The sequence below is a fragment of the Physcomitrium patens genome, chromosome 5 (assembly GCF_059467195.1).
Source record: "Physcomitrium patens ecotype Gransden chromosome 5, ASM5946719v1, whole genome shotgun sequence".
Classification (NCBI taxonomy): domain Eukaryota; kingdom Viridiplantae; phylum Streptophyta; class Bryopsida; order Funariales; family Funariaceae; genus Physcomitrium; species Physcomitrium patens.
This window is the reverse complement of record NC_143414.1, coordinates 6,371,633-6,393,754: the sequence shown is the minus strand read 5'-3', so window position 1 is coordinate 6,393,754 and position 22,122 is coordinate 6,371,633. Positions and strand designations below refer to the sequence as shown.

Genomic DNA, 22,122 nt, shown 5'->3' with positions numbered 1-22,122 from the left:
GTAAGTAAACATAGCAAGCTCATTTGTCACATTTTTAAAAGATTTTACTAGGCATGACAATGTAATGTTTCATATTCAAATATATAATAGAAAGAAACATTGGATTATTAGTCTCTGAGGTACTTGTAAAATCAATAATATAGCAAAGAGATATTATACCAAAAGAAGTATTTATGGCTTAGGTGCATTGTTATATTGTACTTATTATTCTACAATGGACTATTGATTAGTAAAACCTCTATCAAACAATAAGATACATGAAAAAACTAATTAACATAATTTACCAATTGGATTTTAAAACAATAAATCTTTAATTACAATGTTATAAAAATTTATATAATAAACACTAAAATATTAATATACTCTCAGATAAAGTATTGATTGTGCAAATTGTATTCTTAAGACTTGATCATTATATAGATTATAAAAATCAAGGAAGTTGCTTCATTTTCTTGATCTTTTTTGGTTTACTTGTTTTTTATTAATAAAATAAAATTAAAGTAAATACTTAAATAATCCATAAATAATTATTTTAAAGATTAAATCTATTATCATTTTCTTAATATATTTTAAATTATAATAAAAAGCTTTTTTTAGATTAATATTTATGTTATTATAGACCAAAATGTCACTATATAAAGTTCAAATAAAGTTCTAAATATAGACCTAAATACCTTTTAAATAAATTATTGATATATTGTTGGAATATTTTTTATTAAAATAAAAAAATATTATTTAAGAAGATTTTCTATTATATCATGAAGGTTATTAAAGAATAATTAAATAGATATGTTTTATCAATGATTAGTATAGTTTATATTCAGTAATAAATAATTTAAAATAAAAATATAATATAAAAAATATAATGTAAAGTAAATAATATATTTGGAAAGAGACAGAGGTGTTAATAGCCATTGGCATCTTCAAATTTTGTTGTTAAGTATCCACTTAATATTCAGTTCTAATATAATTATATTTTTTAAATCTAAGTTTGAACTTTCTTAGGATTATAAGAATTGGTTATAAATCCACATAAGTCAATCAATTTCCTTAACATATTCTATATATTAATAAAATTAGTAGAATTTTAATTTCATAGTCGTCTGATATTAATATTTTAATTTTATATATTTAATCAACACTCCTTAATTGATTCAAAATAAAAATAAAAATAAAGCATTCAACATAAATTATAGATAAATTTATTTTGATTATGATTATTTTTATTATACATTTATATATTTATATATATAATAACTATGTCTTTTTAAATTTAATTCATTTAACCTTAAAAAATTATATATATTTTTAAAATTTAACTTTCAAAATTCATCTTTAAGAATCAAATCTTGCAATTGGATGGACTTTGAATATATCACAAATAGTTCAGTTAGTCTATTTGTAGTGACTAACTTATTTTATTGGTGTATATATTAAAGTGATTTTAAGTTGACATTATCACTAATTATTCTTTATTAGAAAAAAAACCAAAGAAATATATTGAGTGGGTGGTGAGTTGTGGTGGTAGTAGCAAAAATTGAATTGATAGTAGTAGCACCCTATTAATTATATATTTATGTATATATATATATATATATATATATATATGTATATATATGTATATATATGAAGAGAAATTGAATAGAAAACTCGTCACATAATGATTTTTGTTGATTTTTTTTCTTTCTACTTAAGTTTATGACCTATAACATCTTTCTATTAAACTTATTCTATAATTGGTTTAGCTTGCTTAGTTATATTTTCCTAACAATAGTTTAAAAATAAAAAATAATTCTGTCATGGGAAAAATTCAATATGATTGTTTCTTTTCTATGTTGTTATAAATACAGTGTGTAGACTAGTATGATGCCATTTAATTATTTATTTATTTAGTAAAATCAACTCTAATACTGAGGGACCTTGTGACAATTTCTGTGACAAAACTGTATTTTACCCTATATTGTCTAGTTTTTTCTTCCGTTTGTTTATATTACTGTTCCAATAAATAGAGTGTAACAGCTTTGCATGAGTTTTGTGAATAAAACATATTAAGCAATATTTCAGACTTACAAAGGTTTAAATTCGTTTCCTTTTAATCAAAGAAGAAGTCTTGTTATTCTTTTTTGAGTATCTCACATTGTAAAATTGTAAAACAATTTATACAAACATTTGCAAATAGATACTTAGCAATAAATAAATAAATAAATAAATAAATAAATATATATTATTGGATAAAATAAAAAATACGAAAAATATTAAGAATATGCGATTGAATGTTGTAAAAAGCAATGACAAATCCAACTAAACCAGGAAAATTGTTAAGCACACAAACCCAAAACGCTGACAACTTTGAAGATGTAGTTGAGGCAATGGATGAAAGCTCATGCCCAAGAAACGGATGATAAATTTGCGAGTCTGCTTATAGAGCCACCGTGGATGAAATTCACGACAGCACCAGTCCGTTGAGGATAAACCAAAAGCTTCTGTTCACACCGGAGGTCCCATTCCAGTCACAGTGGTGGCGCCAAGTGTCCGTTGCCGCGGGCGGAACAATATTAGGTCCGCTGCGGGCGCTTCAGACCCTAAAAGGAGCTCAATGAAAAGCTGAACGTAGCCAATGTCAACATAGACGATGAGCGCCGTTGCGGCTCTACATCCACCATCGCCAAGATAGCGCGACGGAAGAGTGGAAATGGAGTGTTACAGGTTTCGTGAAACGATGGTGCTAAAACTACTTCGTGATAAAATCGTTTTCCCTCCATTTTATTCCCTCCGTTGGGTTGGTTACAGCGCGGGAAAGCAAAGCTCCAGTCATAGCTGGCACCTGTCCCGCGTTATATCCACGGGGTTTGCACGGCCGCGCTTGCTAAACCCCGCCAGCTCCTTACCGCTCCAATCACCCTCGATTCTTCCCCCAACAGCTCTCGGTGCTCTGCTTTAAATTGTCGCCTTCGCTTCTGACAACGGTATGTTGGTTACCTCGTTCTTCTGTCATTCCGGCTTGAACTCTCCTCTACACCCAGAATTTCTTGTGTACTTGTATAGTGATAGATTCACTGAGCAGAAACATTGAGTTTACCCTCGCCTAACTCGAGGACAAGGCCTTCTTTATTTTCATACAATATCACTATCTGAGTTTGAGGAGTTGTCCGCAGTTGTGGTTGAGTTGGGTCGTTGGCAATTCCGAGTAGATTTGAGGACGCTTCGTTAAAGGCACAGCCTGTGCGGTTATTCGAGCAGCAGGTGCGGAAAGGGGGCTTTGGGTTGTGTGTGGCGGCGGAGACCAGGGTGAATTGTGGAATCGCTTTCAGAGAGGAACATTCCGTAGAATGTATGTTATTAAGAGAGATGGAAGGCAGGAGGCTGTTCATTTCGACAAGATCACTGCGCGCCTGAAGAAGCTCAGCTATGGCCTAAATCCCGAGCATTGCGAGCCAGTTCTCGTTGCGCAGAAAGTTTGTATGGGAGTTTACAAGGGGGTCACTACTAGTCAGCTTGATGAATTAGCCGCTGAGACTGCTGCGGCCATGACTGCGAACCATCCTGACTATGCCATTGTAAGTTCGTAACGTCTGGATGGGCTGGTGTCTGTCTGTTGGCTCGGAAATTTTACTTCTTTGTGCAATTATGCCCAATACAATTCGCCTCAAGCCTCTTTTTGGTTGCTTAACGAATTCCACGAATTCTTATGGCAGCTAGCGGCGAGAATTGCAGTCTCGAATCTACATAAGAATACGAAGAAATCATTCTCTGAGACGGTGAAGGATATGTATTACCACGTAAACGAGAGGTCCGGATTAAAGTCTCCGCTTATTGCTGATGATGTTTACGATATCATCATTAAGGTACGACTGATGATTTGAATATCAGAACGAACTCTCCTTCCTGGGATACAATCCACGTTTCATCTTCATTTCTTGCGCGTGCCCTCTGTCTTACAGCGCTATGCTTGTCTTTGTAGAATGCCCCGCGCCTGGACAGCGAGATTATATATGACAGGGACTTTGACTACGATTACTTTGGCTTCAAGACATTAGAGAGATCTTATCTTCTGAAAGTTAACGGTAAAGTCGTGGAAAGGCCTCAACACATGCTTATGAGGGTATCCGTTGGTATCCACAAGGAGAACATCGAGGCGGTCCTAAAGACATATCACATGATGTCCCAAAGATGGTTCACCCACGCGTCTCCAACCCTATTCAACGCAGGGACTCCCCGGCCGCAGGTTCGGCTATCTATTCCTTTTGTGCGTGCGCTCTTTGCACTGAACCAAGCCTGGTCAGTCGTGAATGCGAGTACTAATTGGTTGTTCGAATGTTGCAGCTAAGCAGCTGTTTCCTACTGTGCATGAAAAATGACAGTATTGAGGGGATTTACGATACCCTGAAGGAGTGTGCTGTAATTAGCAAGTCGGCCGGTGGCATTGGCCTGTCTGTCCATAACATCCGCACGACAGGCAGCTACATCCGGGGCACCAATGGAACTTCCAATGGTATAATCCCCATGCTGAGGGTGTTTAATGACACTGCCCGGTATGTTGACCAGGGTGGCGGTAAGAGGAAGGGTGCGTTTGCAATTTACCTTGAACCCTGGCATGCAGATATCTTCGAATGGTTGGACCTTCGAAAGAACCACGGGAAGGAGGAAAGTAGAGCTCGGGATTTGTTCTATGGACTTTGGATCCCCGACCTTTTCATGCAACGTGTCCAAAATAATGGCACATGGTCTCTGTTCTGCCCCAATGAAGCGCCAGGACTCGCGGATTGTTGGGGTGAACAATTCGAGACTCTCTACGCTCGATACGAGTTAGAGGTGAGCTATTCATCTTTGTCACTGTTTTAGTTCGTCGTAAATAAGATCTTTGTTTTATAGTCCATAGGACGTGCAGCATAGGAATGGACTTGCATAATCACGTTGGAAGTAGTGCCTGATGACGAGTATGATCTGAGTTTCTGTTCGACGAATGGGTTTCTACTCCAGAAGATTGAATTAAACAGTTGAGATTGTGATATATCGTGCTACTCCCGCGCTGTATTCACGACTTTCTAGAGGTTTCTGCTAATACGGGGCTCCCATGGACGCACTGTATTGGAGACTAACCTTATCAGCCTTGGGTCATACTGCCCCTAACAGTATCACACCTGGCGTGCAGGGGAGGGCAAAGAAAGTGGTACAGGCCCAAAAGCTTTGGTTTGCAGTATTGGAGGCGCAGATAGAAACGGGAAACCCGTACATACTCTTCAAGGTAAATACATGTCTACGTGCCTAACTTACCTGTACTGTTTTGTTATCATGATAGAGGCTCTGCGAATGTAGAGAGCTCATTCGCTGCTGGTCCTACTGTTTGAAGGATGCCTGCAACAGAAAGAGCAACCAGCAAAATCTGGGAACCATCAAGTCTTCCAATCTTTGTACCGAAATAGTGGAGTTTACAAGTCCTGACGAGACTGCCGTCTGCAACTTGGCTTCACTTGCACTTCCTCGCTTCGTTCGAGAGAAAGGAGTTTCTCTGGAGTCTCATCCTACAAAGATTATCGGAAGCAATGGCCACGAGAATCGATTCTTCGATTTCAATAAGCTCGGCGAGGTGACATAACTTCCAAATGTACATTCCATTGAGTTCGGAGGTTCTATTTAGGTTCTCCATTGTTGCAGGGAGTTGCGCCTGACATTTTTCTTTATTTCCAATGCAGATCACTTCACTGGTAACTCGCAACCTCAATAGAATTATCGATGTGAACTACTACCCGGTAGAAACAGCAAGGCGATCTAACATGCGCCACAGACCTATTGGGCTCGGAGTTCAGGGCCTCGCTGACGCTTTCATTTTGCTGGGCATGCCATTCGATTCTGAAGAGGCCCAGCAGTTGAATAGGGATATTTTTGAAACTATCTACTACCATGCTTTGAAGACTTCATGTGAGCTGGCTGCCGAGGAGGGTGTTTACGAGACATACGCAGGATCTCCGATTAGTAAGGGGGCACTGCAGCCAGACATGTGGAACGTGAAGCCCTCAACCCGATGGGACTGGGATTCCTTGAGACAAATGATACTAAATAACGGTGTACGCAATTCTCTACTCTTGGCACCAATGCCCACTGCATCGACCAGTCAAATCTTAGGCAACAATGAGTGCTTCGAGCCGTATACATCGAACATTTACAGCAGACGAGTACTGAGGTACTTAAGTCACGCCCAACATTTGAATTTTCGCTGAAAAGCTTTCTTATTTATCTAGGAACTAACCCCCTCTGGTTTGCCAGCGGCGAATTCGTGGTGGTCAACAAGCACCTTCTCAACGACTTAACAAACATGGGCCTTTGGACGCACGACTTGAAAAACCAAGTCATCTATCACAATGGCTCAATTCAGCAAATCGACGTCATTCCAGATGACTTAAAGAAGATATACAGGACCGTCTGGGAAATCAAACAGCGGTCAATTGTGGATATGGCCGCCGCGAGAGGAGCGTTCATCGACCAGAGTCAAAGTCTGAACATCCACATGGACCAGCCTAACTTTGGAAAGCTTACTTCTCTTCACTTCTACACCTGGACGAAGGGTTTGAAAACAGGCATGTATTATTTGCGGTCGAGAGCTGCCGCAGACGCAATCAAATTTACAGTGGATCAAAGTAGTATTAAGGTGAGATTTATCTTTTCTTGTGCACCATCATTGCACGTGAAGTGTCGCCCTGAATTAGCATTTTCTAGTTGTTCTGACTGTACCTAAATCTTAACAGTTAACTCCTATGCAGAGTAAGCAAGAAACGCCTGCCGCAGTTGTCTCTAACAATCTGGAGGAAAAGATGTCTCAAATGGTGTGCTCGCTTGAGAACAAGGACGAATGTATGTCATGTGGCAGTTAGAGAATATATCGTAGCCTACTCTTCTATTAGTCATGCCCTTGCTGGGCAGGTAGCGAAGAACGTTAAGGGACGAATCTTCATCACTTATGAAGATAGTCTGTCCTGTGTATCGTACCACACTAGCTTGTACATTTTCAGTGGTATTCAATTACGCAGCCACTTTTCATCCAATTCTGCCGTAGCTATTTTTTTTGTGTAATCATTCCATGGTAATAATTCCGCTTCTGAATCCGTGACGTAGACAAATTTCACTTTGTGTTTCGAATACGAAATGACTCAGAATTGTTTTATCTTAAAACTTCCCAAATTTATTCGAATCTCTTGTGCTGACGATATCCTTACACTTCGTTACTGTTTTAATGGCTTGTATTTGATAATGGCCTTTAACTCTTCATTCTTTACCCAATTCACTTTCTCACCTTAAAACCAATACTATTGTATTCAAATTAACTTCATGCGTAACTTTCAATTTTTTTTACTTCAACCCACATCTAAGTATCTCACACACATGGAAGTTTGTTTATTTCCTATCATTCATATTCACGAACAATCACTCACCTTTCTTATATATCTATGCACAAAGGGGGTCTTTATTGCAGCACTTCCACAGAACTCAACAAAGCAGTGGCGAGCTACAGTGCTGATTTTTCCGCGTGAGATCCCAGGTTGGATCCACTGATGCCTCCCTATGCAAGGTGGTACCATTCCGGAAGTCATAAACTAATGCTGTCAACCGGCGTAACTGCAGGTGTGAATGTGCATTTAGCCGGACCCAGTGTCCAAATGATGGACCTGCAAAGTAGGTGTGCCACGCAAAAGAAGGAACAGTGGCTCATTGAAAGCCACGACGTAATCAAGAGAACGACTTCACTGTATAAGATTGCGATACTACGTTTCGTGGTTCGGAGATCAGGACCGTGTTAGCATATGCCGGACTGTTGCACATGCATCTCATGTATGGTGTCACTGCTGATTTGCGCCTACCAAAACTGTCAGCTTAGTTTTCGGTGCAGTCGAAACCGTGCTATGAGTGTACTCTTCCACTCTTAATGTTTATCGGAGGTCGGCATTTTTGAAATGTTGTAGTTTGTTTGCGCATCGTCGGTTTTGAACAGATCTTCGAATAGGTACGTTGCAGGTTTTCTGCTGAGCGGCGGGGATTTGGGGTGTAATGAGAATTGAGAGGCGGTTTCGGCGGGTGGTGAAGCCAGCTGATAGGAGCAATGCGGTACCGAAGGTGGTGCCGTTGAGCAGTTCGGATGTGGTGGTGCCCAAGGTGCACGTCGAAGTGATTTATGCATATGAGGCCAGCAAGGGGGTCAGCTTTGACAACGTCGTCCAGGTGTTGGAAGAGGCGCTAGGGCGGGTGCTAACCGAGTACAGAGAGTGGGCTGGACGCCTCGTGATTAACGAGACAGGCAGACCTGCCATTGAGCTGAATGACGACGGAGTAGTGTTTGTGGAAGCGGTGGCGGACGGGTGCTTGCAAGATGTTTTCCCGTTTGATCCCTCGCCTTTGCTTCTAAGTATGGTACCTCCTAGTCGTGGTGTACCAGAGCTTCTGCTTGTTCAGGTGAGTATTGTTGTTCAACTCTGAAATTGATGTGCGTTGTCCTGCCACAAAGTCGGGCCATGGGCGGTGGTTGTTTGTAGCAATCCAATAAGGAGAAGACAATATAGTTTCAGTGTCTGCATTTGGAGAATCGAAAAAACCGCTACCTGATACCCAACTGACTAGTCCGCGCAATCGCAGTTCAGTTCGTATTAGCGAGGGTTGAAACTCTGAAAGAGTTAGATGAACTTGTGGTTGCGCTAACACCTGAAGTTTATCGTGACTAGGTCACCAAGTACAAGTGCGGTGGATTGACGTTGGGTGTAGCAAGGCATCACCAAGTTGCGGACGGAACGTCGGCGAGCCAATTTATGAACGCGTGGGCGTCTGCGTGCAAAGGGATCCCGCCCTCGCCCATACTCCACGATCGTGCAGCTCTGATGCCCAGGGACCAGCCAATGCCAACATTCGACCATATCGAGTATGTTATGCCCCTGCCTAAGCCTGTTGCTAAGGACACATTTAACAACCGTCCTCTCGCAAGAAAGAAAATACGCTTTAGTTTCGACATGGTTCAAAAAATCAAGTCGAAAGCCGTTAAAGAGAACGACGAGCGCGGCTTCCCCACCTACTCCACCTTCGAGAGCCTGACAGGGCACTTGTGGCGGTGTATAACGAAGGCGCGTGGATTGAGCAGTGACATCGAGACACGGACTACCGTCGCCTGCGACGCGAGGCGCCGACTGACCCCCTCAATCTCAGAAGATTACTATGGCAATGTTATCTTCCACAGTTGCGCTCGGACCCTTGTGTCACAAGTGACGGAGGAACCCCTCTCGTACGCTGCAGGTGTTGTACACGCTTCCATCAAAAGACTTGATAACGATTACATCCGATCAGCAATCGACTACATCGAGCACCGGCGCCAGAATACTGCTTCCTATGGCAGAACCTTGAGCACGGTATTGAGCCCTGACCTGAGCCTTACTTCTTGGTTACAGATGCCGCTCTACAAATTGGACTTCGGATGGGGCACGCCTGTGTATGCCGGCCCTCCCTACGTCCCTTTTGAAGGGCTCATCATCCTCAACGCTTCTCACACTCAAGATGGCAGTGTTGATGCCATCCTCGCATTGTTCGAGGACGACATGGCCAAGTTCGAAAACATCTGCTTCGAAGTCCCGAATTAGGGTTTCACTAGTCTCTCCTGAAGCAGAAATATGGACATGCAAACAGAAAAATCATTGTGCAGTTTTGCAGAAAACTGCACTATACTCAACGCACAACTGGGTGCAAGAAAGCTCTGCAGGAAATGTAATATTTTGAGCTGACCCGCTGACGACTGTTATTTTCACTGCTTGACACTTTTGATGGACTCAAAGCATTTGGATTGTTGTGTCAACGCTACTTTCTTGTCAATTGCTTACAGAAAATTAGGGTCTTGGGAGTTTATTTAGTTATCAGGAAGTGAGGTGTTGCGGGTGTTGAGATCGCACTTTCCTCAGTGCCGAAATAGTAACAACTGGTAATTCAACTGCTCTTTAAGAGTGCGATGACATGTTTTCAGGTAAGAGGGAATTTAATTGTCAACTTATTTGGTCCAGCTACCTCTCATCATATGGTAGCTACTTATTTCGTCCTTGTGTACCACCGTATTGTGTATTTTATCAAGTGGAGGACATGGAATTATGGACTTATCGGAATAGGGACCCAGCTGATGCCTCTTACTGGATGAAGAGAAACGCCGAATTGCTACACTGAAATATTTTAATATACCCGTAACCTAGTCAAATTGTTTCTATATATATATATATATATATATATTATTTATCTACCAAATATATAAGGTAGATCATCCATTTCTGACAACTGAAGCATTTTAGAAGATACCCAGTAGGTGGAAAAGTGGAAAAAATTTCCCCCTTGTAGCAAAATCCAAATGAGGAGGAATAGAACTAATTTGATACAAATTGGTCCAAAAATATAATTTATAAAAATGAATTAGTTGAACATTTTCTACCACCCATTATAGATATATAAGCCTACTTAATTCCAATTGATGGTGGATTACAAATTCAAGAATCCAATTCTTTCAAAATTGAGAAGAATGGCACATGTAAATGCTTCAAAATTGGATGAAATTCTATCCAACATATAAATTTAATTGTATTGAAGCGGCCATGAAAATTAAAATGTTTGATTATAACTAATCCATCATGTTCAAATTGGATTCTTCTGCCTTTCTTCCTTGCTTTTGCTCATTCAAAATAATATATCACATTCTCCATCTTTTAATTTTAATCCATAATTTTACTAAATTCTTCTCAATTTTTTGCTAATTTTTTGTTACCTTTCCTACAACATCGTTATGGTGCAAGATAGAATAGATTTGCTTAAAGCGCCAACCGTAGTCAATGATTATCAATTTGCATTGATTGAAACTAGTGACAGCCTTGTTGTAAAGATTGAGGACAACAACTGCTCTTTCATGCCAACCAAAGTCAGCAGCCCTTCTACTAAGATGACCATAGTTCGTAATTGCTACTTAACATCAACTAGAGTCGGCTACTACATTGTCGATATAGAGAGAGTTTGCTTTAAGAAAGCATTGGACTATTGGCTGTCACTAAATGCTCAATCAAGCCTTAAGATAAAAGAAACACCAAGTCTATATATTAAATTGAACATATAGGAGCAATTATATCAATACATAAGCCTTAAGTACCAAAGATCACAAAAAATGTGATTAAAATATCATAAAAAACTTGTAGATCCTCAAGGTAAATTTATCCCAAACTTCAACAATTCATATCTCATGATCAAACCATCCAAACAAATTCAAATTTTACATTACGTACTAATGTATTTTTGACAACTACCATGAAAAATTTCAATTGTAAATTTGTTATGGATCTTGAGATATTGCCAAAACTCTAACAGTAGCTTCAAACCCTTGCTTACATATACATGTGTGAAAATTTCTTTATATCTCACAAACTAAGTGTTCAAATACCATAAAATTTTGATATATAGCTTTTGAACTCAATAACACATATTTTTGGAAATTTTTAGTCAAAAATTCATCCAAAAACTTATGAAATGGCTCCAACCATTACTATCAACAAAACAACTTACTTATTGCCTTTGAATTACATGTGTTGTCTTCAATGCTCTATAACTTCTTCATACAAACTCCAAATGCCAAAATTTCTTCACAAAAGATGTAGGTCTTGAAATCAACCTTGTGGCCGTATCTCCCTATCTTCAAAACTCTATCATAAAACTCCTTGTATTCTCAAAATAGCAACAATATGTCTTAAACAACACTTTAACTTCAAACGGCTTTAACTTCATCACCTTAACTCCAAATCCTCTAAAGTTTGTACATAAATTGTAGTCCAAATCCTAAACCTTATAATCCTTGCTTTTGATTCTCAAATGCTCCTTTTGAAGTCACCAAAATCCTTATTATGGTCGCGGACTGTTTGCTGAATGTCCATTGAGTAAGGCCTTTGACCAATAAGAATAAAGATCTTTGCCTTTTGCCTTCATCCAACCATGCCTTGATTTCATTCTTCTCCATAAGCCTCTTAATAGTTTAGATTTTCATCCTTAAGCTTCCACCTTCTCTTAAAGCTCTATATTAAACATTTAAATCTCATATAATTTAAATACTATAATAATAATAATAGATAAAATTCAAAATTAAGTTTCTTATATCCACTTTCTTTAAATTAATTTATTAACCATTCTAATACACATCAAGACTTATGAATATAAAATATGTTTTAATTAATTTTTACATAATATAAATATTTAAAATATGACAATGTGTCCATATTGACCTGAGATAATGACTATTTTATGGAACTAACTTAGGTTGGCAATTGCTTTATTGTGCTAACTTGAATATGTGACTATTTTGAAGTGTCAACCTTGGTTGGTGTACAACATGCTATATCAACTTGAATTCATATCTATTTTGATGCAAGATCCTCTTATGATGCCTAATATGGACTTGGGACATTCATAAGACCTATCTCAATATCTATTTAAAAAATAATATCTTTTATAACTAATAATATTGATTAAAAATTTACTAATATTATTGACATCATTTGGATATGCCCTTATATTCTATAAAGACTAAAAGAGTTGAATTGCTCCAATAGTCTCCTAAACCCTCTTCCTAATCTCAATCTATAAGTCTTAACTTAGAAGGCTAAGTAAGCTTAATATAGGAACTTCGATTGCTCTTACAAATCTTGGCATTCTGTCTTTGTTATGTGTGGCTAAGCGTGAATATTTTATGCTTAAGCACCTCATAAGTGTATTTTTTTTTATCAAAGCATCTCATTTAAGTGCCTTGCAAGTATGCTATATTTCTTGAAATATATTAATTGATATGATTCGAATATTCAATCTTTTGTCATGTACTAGTCTTATTGCTTTAATAGTAACATGGCTTATGTATCTATCAAGAATCAATAGATGCTTCTATATAAGAAAAATGCCACTAAGTTGTCTCAAGCTTTTAATAAAATGAGAAATCTATGCAAAAAAAAAAAAAAAAAAAAAAAAAAAAACTTATTAGTCAAGCCTTAGGTTGCATTGACATGGTTGCACCTAACTTACAATGTTCTATTTATTTTTTTCAAAAACATTTATCTTTGAAAATATAGAAGGATGGTATACCAACTTCCATTGCATTCGTACAAACTAATAGTAATAGTCATTTTTTTTTTAATCTGAAATGGTAAGATGTACTTGACAAGTACTTCTTTAAGCTATGAGAAGTAGACTACCATTTCTTCCTACTTGCATACCAAACTCATTACAATTCCACACCCTTTCTAGAAGTTATTTATATGATGTATATAATCTACTTAAATTATAATAAAAACTTTATAAATTTTCTTTGCATAGTGCCTTTGCTCTAGAAGATACAAGAGCTTGTGCCACTCTCACCATAAGTTTTAGGTGACACTATTTAAATCACCTTAATCTTCTATCACCAATAATTTTATTTTTAAGTGGGGCACTTTGAATCTTAGTTAATTCAAAAACCTTCATTTTCAAAGTTGTAGATAAGAGACCTAAGTCCTTATCATATATGACTAAAATATATTTGACAAGCTTACTTTCTTCTTCTATTGTTAGAACCCTTTGAATTTTTTTTTTTTTTTAGAAGATTACATTCTAAAAAATCACTCCTTAAAAGTTGTATATAAAATATCATAGTTTATTGCTGTCTTTTTAATGCTTCTATGTACTTCATACTTTGCTATTATTACTTTTATTTGTTTATCACTCTATTAAAAAAAATCTTATATTAATATTACTGCTCATATATTTCTTTGATAATAGTGGTTGCGGGAGTTGGTTATTAATATGTTGCAAAGTTTTTTGATTGCATGCAATGTTCTCCACATCAATATTGCTGAAGAACAACACCTTGCTCTATATTCTCATTCTTAAGCTATGTACAACTCTACTTGAGTTGATTCTCTCTCTGCCTTAATAGCCTCTTTTTTGTCCCTTTCTAACCACACTACCTAGGCTTCTTCAACAAATTTCACTACCCTATAAAATTCTTCTAATTTGTGAATGTAAAATTTCAAGACCTTTATAATTATCAATTTGAATCCCAATTGGAGAGTTTGGCTCTCTTGCACTACTATATTGATCATATTTGATAGTATTGGAGTTGAATTTTAATGGATCACTTTGACATCGTAATTCATTACTTGCCTTTACCATATTGTTGATATCAACCTATAAAAATCATATACTTTGGATGAGAAGCATCTAAAAAAGTCAAATAATTATATATTATATAAGTAAAATAATTATATATTAAAAAATTCAGTTATTTAGGCATGTTATAATTAAAATAATTAAATACATAATAATTAAGTTAATTAGATATTAAAAAAAAATAATTATAAAATTTTAAATTAAAATAATCATACATTAAACAAATCAATTATTTAGATCAATTAACTATGCATTAAAAACTAAAATAAAATAAATAAAATAAATTGATATTATTAATTATTAAAAATTATCATTAAAATTGAATTTAAAGATAACATTAATAATAATTAATAATAATAAAAATAAAATATTTTTTTAATAAAATCCCAAAATAATTTTATTCAAATTAACATTTAAACTTTAATTAAAAATAAAATTAATATAAAATCAGAATAATATTCTTAAGAATATCAAAAAATTTAACATTCAAATCAAACATTCAAATCGAAAATTCAAATTGAACATTCACATTATCATTAAAAATATATTTAAATAAATATTAATAATAAATAAATATATAAATAAATAAATCCTGAAATTATATTTTCAATAGTAGTCCAAAAAAATTATTCTAGATATTATTTGAATTAGATTTAACAATAAATTTAACAAAAAAATTGAAATAATATTATTAAAATCATTCAAAAATTAAACATTTGAATTTAACATTAATATTATTATAAAAATTGTATTTGAACCTAACATTAACAATAACTATGAAAAAGAAAAAACTAAAATAATATCTTTAATAATTGTCAAAAAAATTTACCTAAATAATTATTAAAATTAAAATTAAAAATAAATTCAATATAAGAAATGAATTTATAATCTTAAAAATATTCAAAATTTTTAACATTCACATTGCACATAGTTGTTCAATAGAATTTATTTAAATCAATATTAAAATTTCATAATCCTAAGAATATGCTAAAAGCTTTTTAGTTTTTATTTAAATCCTAGTTTGAATTGAATTTAGCAAAAAGCACCAATCCAAGTTGATTCATATTGTGCAAAAGCACAACACACATTTATACATTGAAAGTGTTCTAATAAATATAATTGAGAGGAATTATTCAAAATGCTTTACATCTAGCAAAATTTCTAACTTTACATATTTTTAATATACAAACTTGTATATTTTCACAGTCAAATTATCAAGGAATAACATGAACAAAGTGTAGATTTTGCCAAAGATTGATGCTTTAGACTGATTGTGTAAACTATTTATTTAAGATATCCATGTATTAACTAGGAAATTATTGGCACATAACACATCAAGTGTCAAACTTAACATTCAAATAAAATATAATACATACCTCCATAATCCTATACCTTATATGTGAATTACTTATTCTTTCTAAAATAACTTATTGTAAGTGTAATAGATTGCTAAAATACCATAGTAATGTTTCTAGCATTCTTGTTTACAAACTATCATTATTTTTGTTATAGATTTTAATACTAATTTTTATTTAAGTGATATTCTTAATTGATTTGGTATTATCTAGAAGCATTATTTAGAGCGTTGGCCCTGCAATGCTTGCATTAAAAGAAATTGTGTTGAGTCATAAAGATACTTGTTGCTTATGGGTGGTGTCATATTATGTGAAGCCTTACTTGAAAATGCATCGAGCACCTAGCTATGCAAGGTAGAAAGAATATCATAACAAGATTTTAGTTCTAATAGAATTTTAAATAAATCCAATTAAACTTTAATAATATTAATTAAGATTTAATCAAATCCAAAGAAATCTCACAAAAATTATGAAAGAATCATGAAGAAATCCTAAAGAAATTCAAAAGAAGTATTAAAATAAAATCCAAAATATATCTTAAATAAATTCTAATAAATTTCAATTTAATCTTGATTAAAATCTTAATAGTCCTTACTTAAATCCTAAGTCAAATCCTAACTAAATCCTAAAAAAATTCTAAATCCTAATCAATTCCTAAATTCTAAATCAAATCCTAATTAAATTAATTTAACCTTGGAGCAATTTAGAACCTCAATATCTATTGATCATATTATTGATCTTGCTTAAGATTTTATACACCTTCTAAAAACTAAGTTGGCAACAAGCACACAAAATTTGAAGAAGATCAAACTTACCAAATAGAAGATCAAATCTCAATTTTTCTAGGGTGTTCGTCGACCTACTACTCCAATCTAAATGTTAAACTTCCAATACCAATATTTCCTTCTTGAACCATTGAATTGCCTCTAAAATACACTTAAACTATGGAAAATCAAGTATATTCTCTATATACAAAAAATTCACTTCAATCCAACTAAAAGATTGCTAAAGATCTTAAAAATACTCATTAACCCTCAAATTCCAATTTCTAAGACCTCAACTCACAAAAACCTTCACATATTTTGATCTAATTGTTCAATTGACTTTAAATTTTTTATACATATGTACAACTAGATTATCAATATATTTTCCAAAATTCACTTGTATATATACTAAAAATTTCAAAAAATCCTTAATTTTTTAAATATAATTTTATTTTATAAAATCTAATCCAACCAAGAACATCACTAATTTTGAAAACCTACCAAAAGCTGAATATTAACTTGATTGACATAAAATCAATGCTTAAAAATTTCTTTTCTAGTTTTTTTTATCAAATTCCTTTTTCTAATCTATCCAAAAACCTCAAAGTCACCACAAGTACATCATTTTGTACCTTGGGATTTGATTTCAACTTAGATTAATAACTGGTCCTCTCTGAGTATCAATATTTGGTAATTTGAGGTAATTTTGGCTTGATTCTATTGATAACTTCTTTTTTAACATGTATACATTAATTACCTATTTCATTTACTTTGATTTGAAGCATTTATATTCATACAAGGAAAATAGAAGTTTCTTCTTTAAAAAGCAATATTAAGACTAAAATTTTTATTATCTTCCTATCATTTATTCTTGTTCTTTTATCATATCTTTCAACTAAGCTCTTCTATAATAAAATCTATATTTTTACTTTTTATCATATAATGGTATTACTATACGATAGCAGGAGTGAAGAATCTCTTTTAATGGTAGCATAATATGTGATATATATACCTTTTATATATTCACTTTCATAATAGATCAACATGTAGCTTCTTCTAAAAAGAAAAGAGTCTCAAGTTGGTGGTAGCTAAAGTATCATGATATCAATCTTTTGAAATCTTCAATCTAATTTTTTGTTCTTTCAAATAAAAAAACTTAAAATAAAATAAAATTTATGATTTAGGATTTGAAAGTAAGATTTAGGATTTTGAAAGGATAGCAACCTTCTTTCAAAAGAAATATAAGTATATTCAAAGAAGATTTTGGACTTTCTTGTATTTTTTTTATAAATATTTAATTAAAGAATTTGTTGACAATATAAAGAATAAGAGAATTTACAAAGAATTTATATTTTATTGAGTGTTGTGTATATTATAAAAGTTTTTATAAAAAAGTAAAATAATTAATATAAGCCAAAGATCCCATGGTTTTTTAAGGCGTTTTTTTTTTTTTTTTTAAGAAATATTGATGCTTCCAATAAAAAAGCCTTGAGGTACTTGTTCCACTAAAAATAATAGAAGATGATGATTTTAGATTTGAAATACCAAAAGAAATAGTATAAAATGACTTATTTTGAGCATTTGTATAAATTATGAAGCAACAACAATAAGTTCAAGAAAGTGGCAATGATACTACTAAAGCCTTATAAACTAAGGTTGATAAAATTGAAATATTTGATGGAAGAAATATCATAAAATTTCAAAAGTCTAATACATCAAATGTTTCAAAAAGACCTAGGAGATATGTGAAAAGATATATATGGTGTGATAGTCTAAGCTATAAGCATAGTAAATGTGATAAATATGAACTAGTGATTAAAGAAGATAATAATCATTTCAAGGAAAGAAAGATAAGACTTTTAAGCTGTAATGAGTCTTTAAGGACCAACTTTAAAAAATGAAGTATAAAACAAATTAGTGGAGGAATAAACTAATATGAATAGTAACATATTTGAAATAAAAGTAGAGTCTTATACTATTAAGGTGGAAAAAAGAGAAGTAAAGATTGTTGATTTACCAACAATTAATGCCATGAAGAAAAGAATTAAGGCTATTAGAACAATGAATGAGTAAAAAGTTCTGATTGATGCTACGAGCATTAGAGATTTTTTAGATAATATTCAATAAATTATTAGTCCATATGATATTGTAGTTGAAGAAAAGAGAGATATGACTATTTAATAAGAAAACTATATTAAACTTCTAACAAAAAGAGATCATCAAAGAAAAAGAAAGAGAAGAATAAACATGCATTAGAGAAGGCCAAAGGTGAAAATTCCACCTATAAACTTCAATTTGATATCAAAACATCTATTGATATGAAAATAATTAAAAAAAAATAAAAATTGATGCTGTTATTCTCGTTGCGTTCAAGCTTCAGTAGACCAAAGCAATTGAACTAATAGAGGTGGATTCGAACATGGAAAAAGACTAGTTATATGAATTGGGCCTGTTAGTATCACAATTGATTGTATTCTGGCTATTTCAAATCAAGTATCAAACTATAAAAGACTAAGGCTTACTACTTCCATCTTAATTTAATCCATAATCCATTCTACGATTATCAATTCAACAATACTTCTCTCAATCACCATTCTTCATAAGCAAATAATAAAGAAAACAAAGAAGTAGTACCAAGCTTACTCCGGCTTACGACTCTAAGTTTGGCTCTCGGCTTACTTTTCCTCAACCTATTTATCCTACCAAAAAGATGATCCATTAGCCAGCGGATTCCAAAGATTATGACCCTTTGAATTTTTAACCATTTATTCTATTAACAACCTATTGTTACTAGCTAAACTGCCTAACTATGAGTCTAATTCTCAAGATTATCAATAACCAACCAGTAACTTATCACAAAGTTTATTTACCTATTCTACATAGCTCCACTCCTAATTGTGCAGCGTCCTCGCAAACATTATTTAGCCTCAACTTATAAAGATGTAGCAACATTGGCTTCTTTAGTCAATGGCGTTGGATTACCATCCTTTGAATTGGTGATCTTTTCTTCTTTATATCTTTGTCGTCTACCTCGATGTTTGATGGTTCTCCATCCAAACCCATCATCAGATCTTCATTCAATAAATCCAATTCTCATACCTGAGACTCACGTCAAGCAATTTGGTTGTCACGCTCCTCCAACATCTTCTGCCATTCTTCTGTCAGTTTCAAAGGTATCTCTGAAGGTGTTGTCTCTGAAACTGGCATATTGATCTGTACTAAATTATTGCCTCCTTTGCTAATGCTGCTAGTTTAGTCTATAACATCACAACCTCTACCTGCATCCGTTCTTGCCGTTCCTTCCAATTGATCACCATCTTTACTGTCTCAAATGTCATGTTTGCCATCTTCTCCTTAACCACAAAAGAAAACACAATGCTTGTCAAGAACCCCCCTCTTACTTCTTACTATGGTCCAATCAATTGGATCGACTCCCCCTTTTGTAACAGAAAATCATCTCGGGTTTATGTATAATAAAGTTTAAGCCAATTACCATTGATCCGTGTCATAAATTTAGTACTTATAAAATCTTCCAATTATACTGAACCATTTGGAAATCCATCAATAACTCGATATGGCCCATGCCATCGAACTTGAAATTTTTCTGGAATTTTTTTAAATCAACTATCGTAAAGAAGTACCAAATCATTTGGCATAAAAGCCTTTGGTCTAAGCTTACTATCATAATAAGTCTTTCTTTGTTTTTGGGTAGTTTCCATTATCATTAATGCATTGACTCTAGTTTCATCCAATTTTTCCAATTCTTCTAAATGGTGCCGTAATGAATCCTGATCTCCCAATCTATTATCTATAGTAATTCATAAACTTTGGACTTCCAATTCAATAGGTAAGATTACTTCCTGGCCATAAATCAATTGGAAATAGATAGCATTGGTAGTAACTTTATACGCAGTATGGTATGCACATAAAGCTGCGAACAATTTAGTGTTCCAATCTGTTCCCGCTCTTGAAACTATTTTTGTTAAGATTTTACATAAAATTCCATTAGTCTTTTCCGTCTGTCCATTGGCTCTGGAGTGATACGGGGTAGTCTTTTGATGTTTTATCTCGTATTTAGCCGTGTGTGCTTTGATTGTACTATTGATAAAATGAGTTCTCCAATCATTAACCAATTCTCGTGGATAATCGAACCGTGTAATAATATTTTCATACAAAAAGGTTGCTACTATACTTGCACTATCGATTTTTGTAGCTATTGCTTTAGCCCATTTTGTTACATAATCCGTTACTACCAGTATATACCATTTTTGCCCATTTCTCAAGGCTGGTGTAATTGGTCTCACAAAATCAATTCTCTATTTTTCAAAAGGCGCTTGAGCCAGAATTGGTACCAATGGCATTGCTGAAGTTCCAGTAGGTCGACTCGTTCTTTGACATAGATTACAATGATGGACAAATTGGTGGACATCTGCAAACAATATTGGCCACTAATAACTAGCCTGTAAAACTTTACAAGCTGTACTGTCCCCCGTAAAATATCCACTACAACTTTCCAAGTGGCAACCTTCCAATATAGTACGTACTTCAGTCTGATAAATATAGTGTCGCAAAACTCCATCGTTACCTTGTTTATATAAAGCTTTAGAAATCATCGTAGAAGGTGCACATTTTAATATTAAGCATCGTTTAAGCTTTTCATTGAAATTGGGTGGGAAGGTTTGAAATGTCAAGTATTGAATTATTTCACTTTACTGTGGAGTAATTACATCTACCACAAACAGTTCCGCATCAAGTAGTGTATCATTAATGGATTCATTACCTAATATATTGGATAACCTAGATAAATGGTCCACATTGGAATGTGATTTTTCTAGTCTTACCTGAATAGTAAAGTCAAATTCTTGTAAGAATAAAACCTATCGTGCAATACGACCATTCAATTGAGGCTTATTAATCATATATTTTAAAGCATCATGGTTGACATAGAAAACAAATTTATAACCAAGAAGATAATGACAAAACTTTTGTATGGAATAAATCATTGTCAATGCTTCTCTTTCGGTTGTTGTATAATTTCTTTCAGCTGCTATAAATTAATGACTTGCATAATAAATAAGGTGATCAAAATCTCGGTCATCTTTCTGGCTTAGCACAGAACCAATCGCGATATTAGATGCATCCACATAAACTTGGAATGATTTTGTCCAACAAGGTGCCACCAATATTGGTGCTGAAACCAATTTCTATTTCAATGTTTCAAATGCAATTGTACATTCTTTTGCCAAAATGGACTGGTACAATTGGTTGGTGGTTTCTTCAAGAGATTTGTCAAAAGAAGGCATATAACTATGAATAGATAGATAAATCATCGATAATAACTGACATGGCCGACAAATGCTCGAACACCCATAACAGTGTTTGGTTTCTTTAATTCTACTATAATCTTTATTTTATCTGCATTTGTAGCAATGCTTGCCATCGAAACTATATGATGCAAAAGTTTACCAAAAGGCACACCAAATTGGTACTTTTTTGAATTTAAAGAAATTCCATATTTGGCACATTGATTCAAACATTGACTTAGACATTCTAAATGCTTGACTCTCGTACTAAATGTATAGAAATCATCCAGAAATATTTCCATTAAAATTCGTAGATAATCTTGGAACGCTTGTATCATTACCCTTTGAAATATAGCTGGTGCATTACAAAGTCCAAACAGCATAACCTTATAGGCAAAGGTCCCTCAATCTGTAGTAAAAGTAGTTTTTAACTGGTTTTCTTTTGTAATTTTAACTTGATTATAATCGGAGAATCCATCAAGAAATGAATAACATTCATGTCCAACGACGGCATCCAATATA

General features: G+C 34.0%; 2 protein-coding genes across 4 annotated transcripts; both read left to right on the top strand.

The window, feature by feature from the left end:
- Positions 1 to 2,776: 2,776 nt before the first annotated feature.
- Positions 2,777 to 7,040, top strand: LOC112282398 (ribonucleoside-diphosphate reductase large subunit). 3 transcript variants are annotated; one of them, XM_090250346.1, is made up of 10 exons: positions 2,777 to 2,966; positions 3,156 to 3,557; positions 3,696 to 3,845; positions 3,962 to 4,225; positions 4,324 to 4,812; positions 5,153 to 5,245; positions 5,351 to 5,587; positions 5,694 to 6,181; positions 6,265 to 6,646; positions 6,759 to 7,040. In XM_090250346.1, exons 2-10 carry the CDS (start codon positions 3,330 to 3,332, stop codon positions 6,867 to 6,869), a joined length of 2,442 nt encoding a protein of 813 aa, XP_090106472.1. In that variant the 5' UTR covers positions 2,777 to 2,966; positions 3,156 to 3,329; the 3' UTR covers positions 6,870 to 7,040. The 3 variants fall into 3 exon arrangements, with proteins under 3 accessions (XP_090106472.1, XP_024375701.1, XP_024375703.1); XM_024519933.3 differs by having other exon boundaries at positions 6,744 to 7,040; XM_024519935.2 differs by lacking the exon at positions 2,777 to 2,966 and having other exon boundaries at positions 2,969 to 3,557.
- Positions 7,041 to 7,785: 745 nt separating this feature from the next.
- LOC112282400 (shikimate O-hydroxycinnamoyltransferase) lies at positions 7,786 to 10,024 on the top strand. The gene is made up of 2 exons (XM_024519937.3): positions 7,786 to 8,442; positions 8,709 to 10,024. The coding sequence occupies exons 1-2, from the start codon at positions 8,041 to 8,043 to the stop codon at positions 9,609 to 9,611; spliced, it is 1,305 nt and encodes a 434-aa protein (XP_024375705.1). The 5' UTR covers positions 7,786 to 8,040; the 3' UTR covers positions 9,612 to 10,024.
- Positions 10,025 to 22,122: the final 12,098 nt, after the last annotated feature.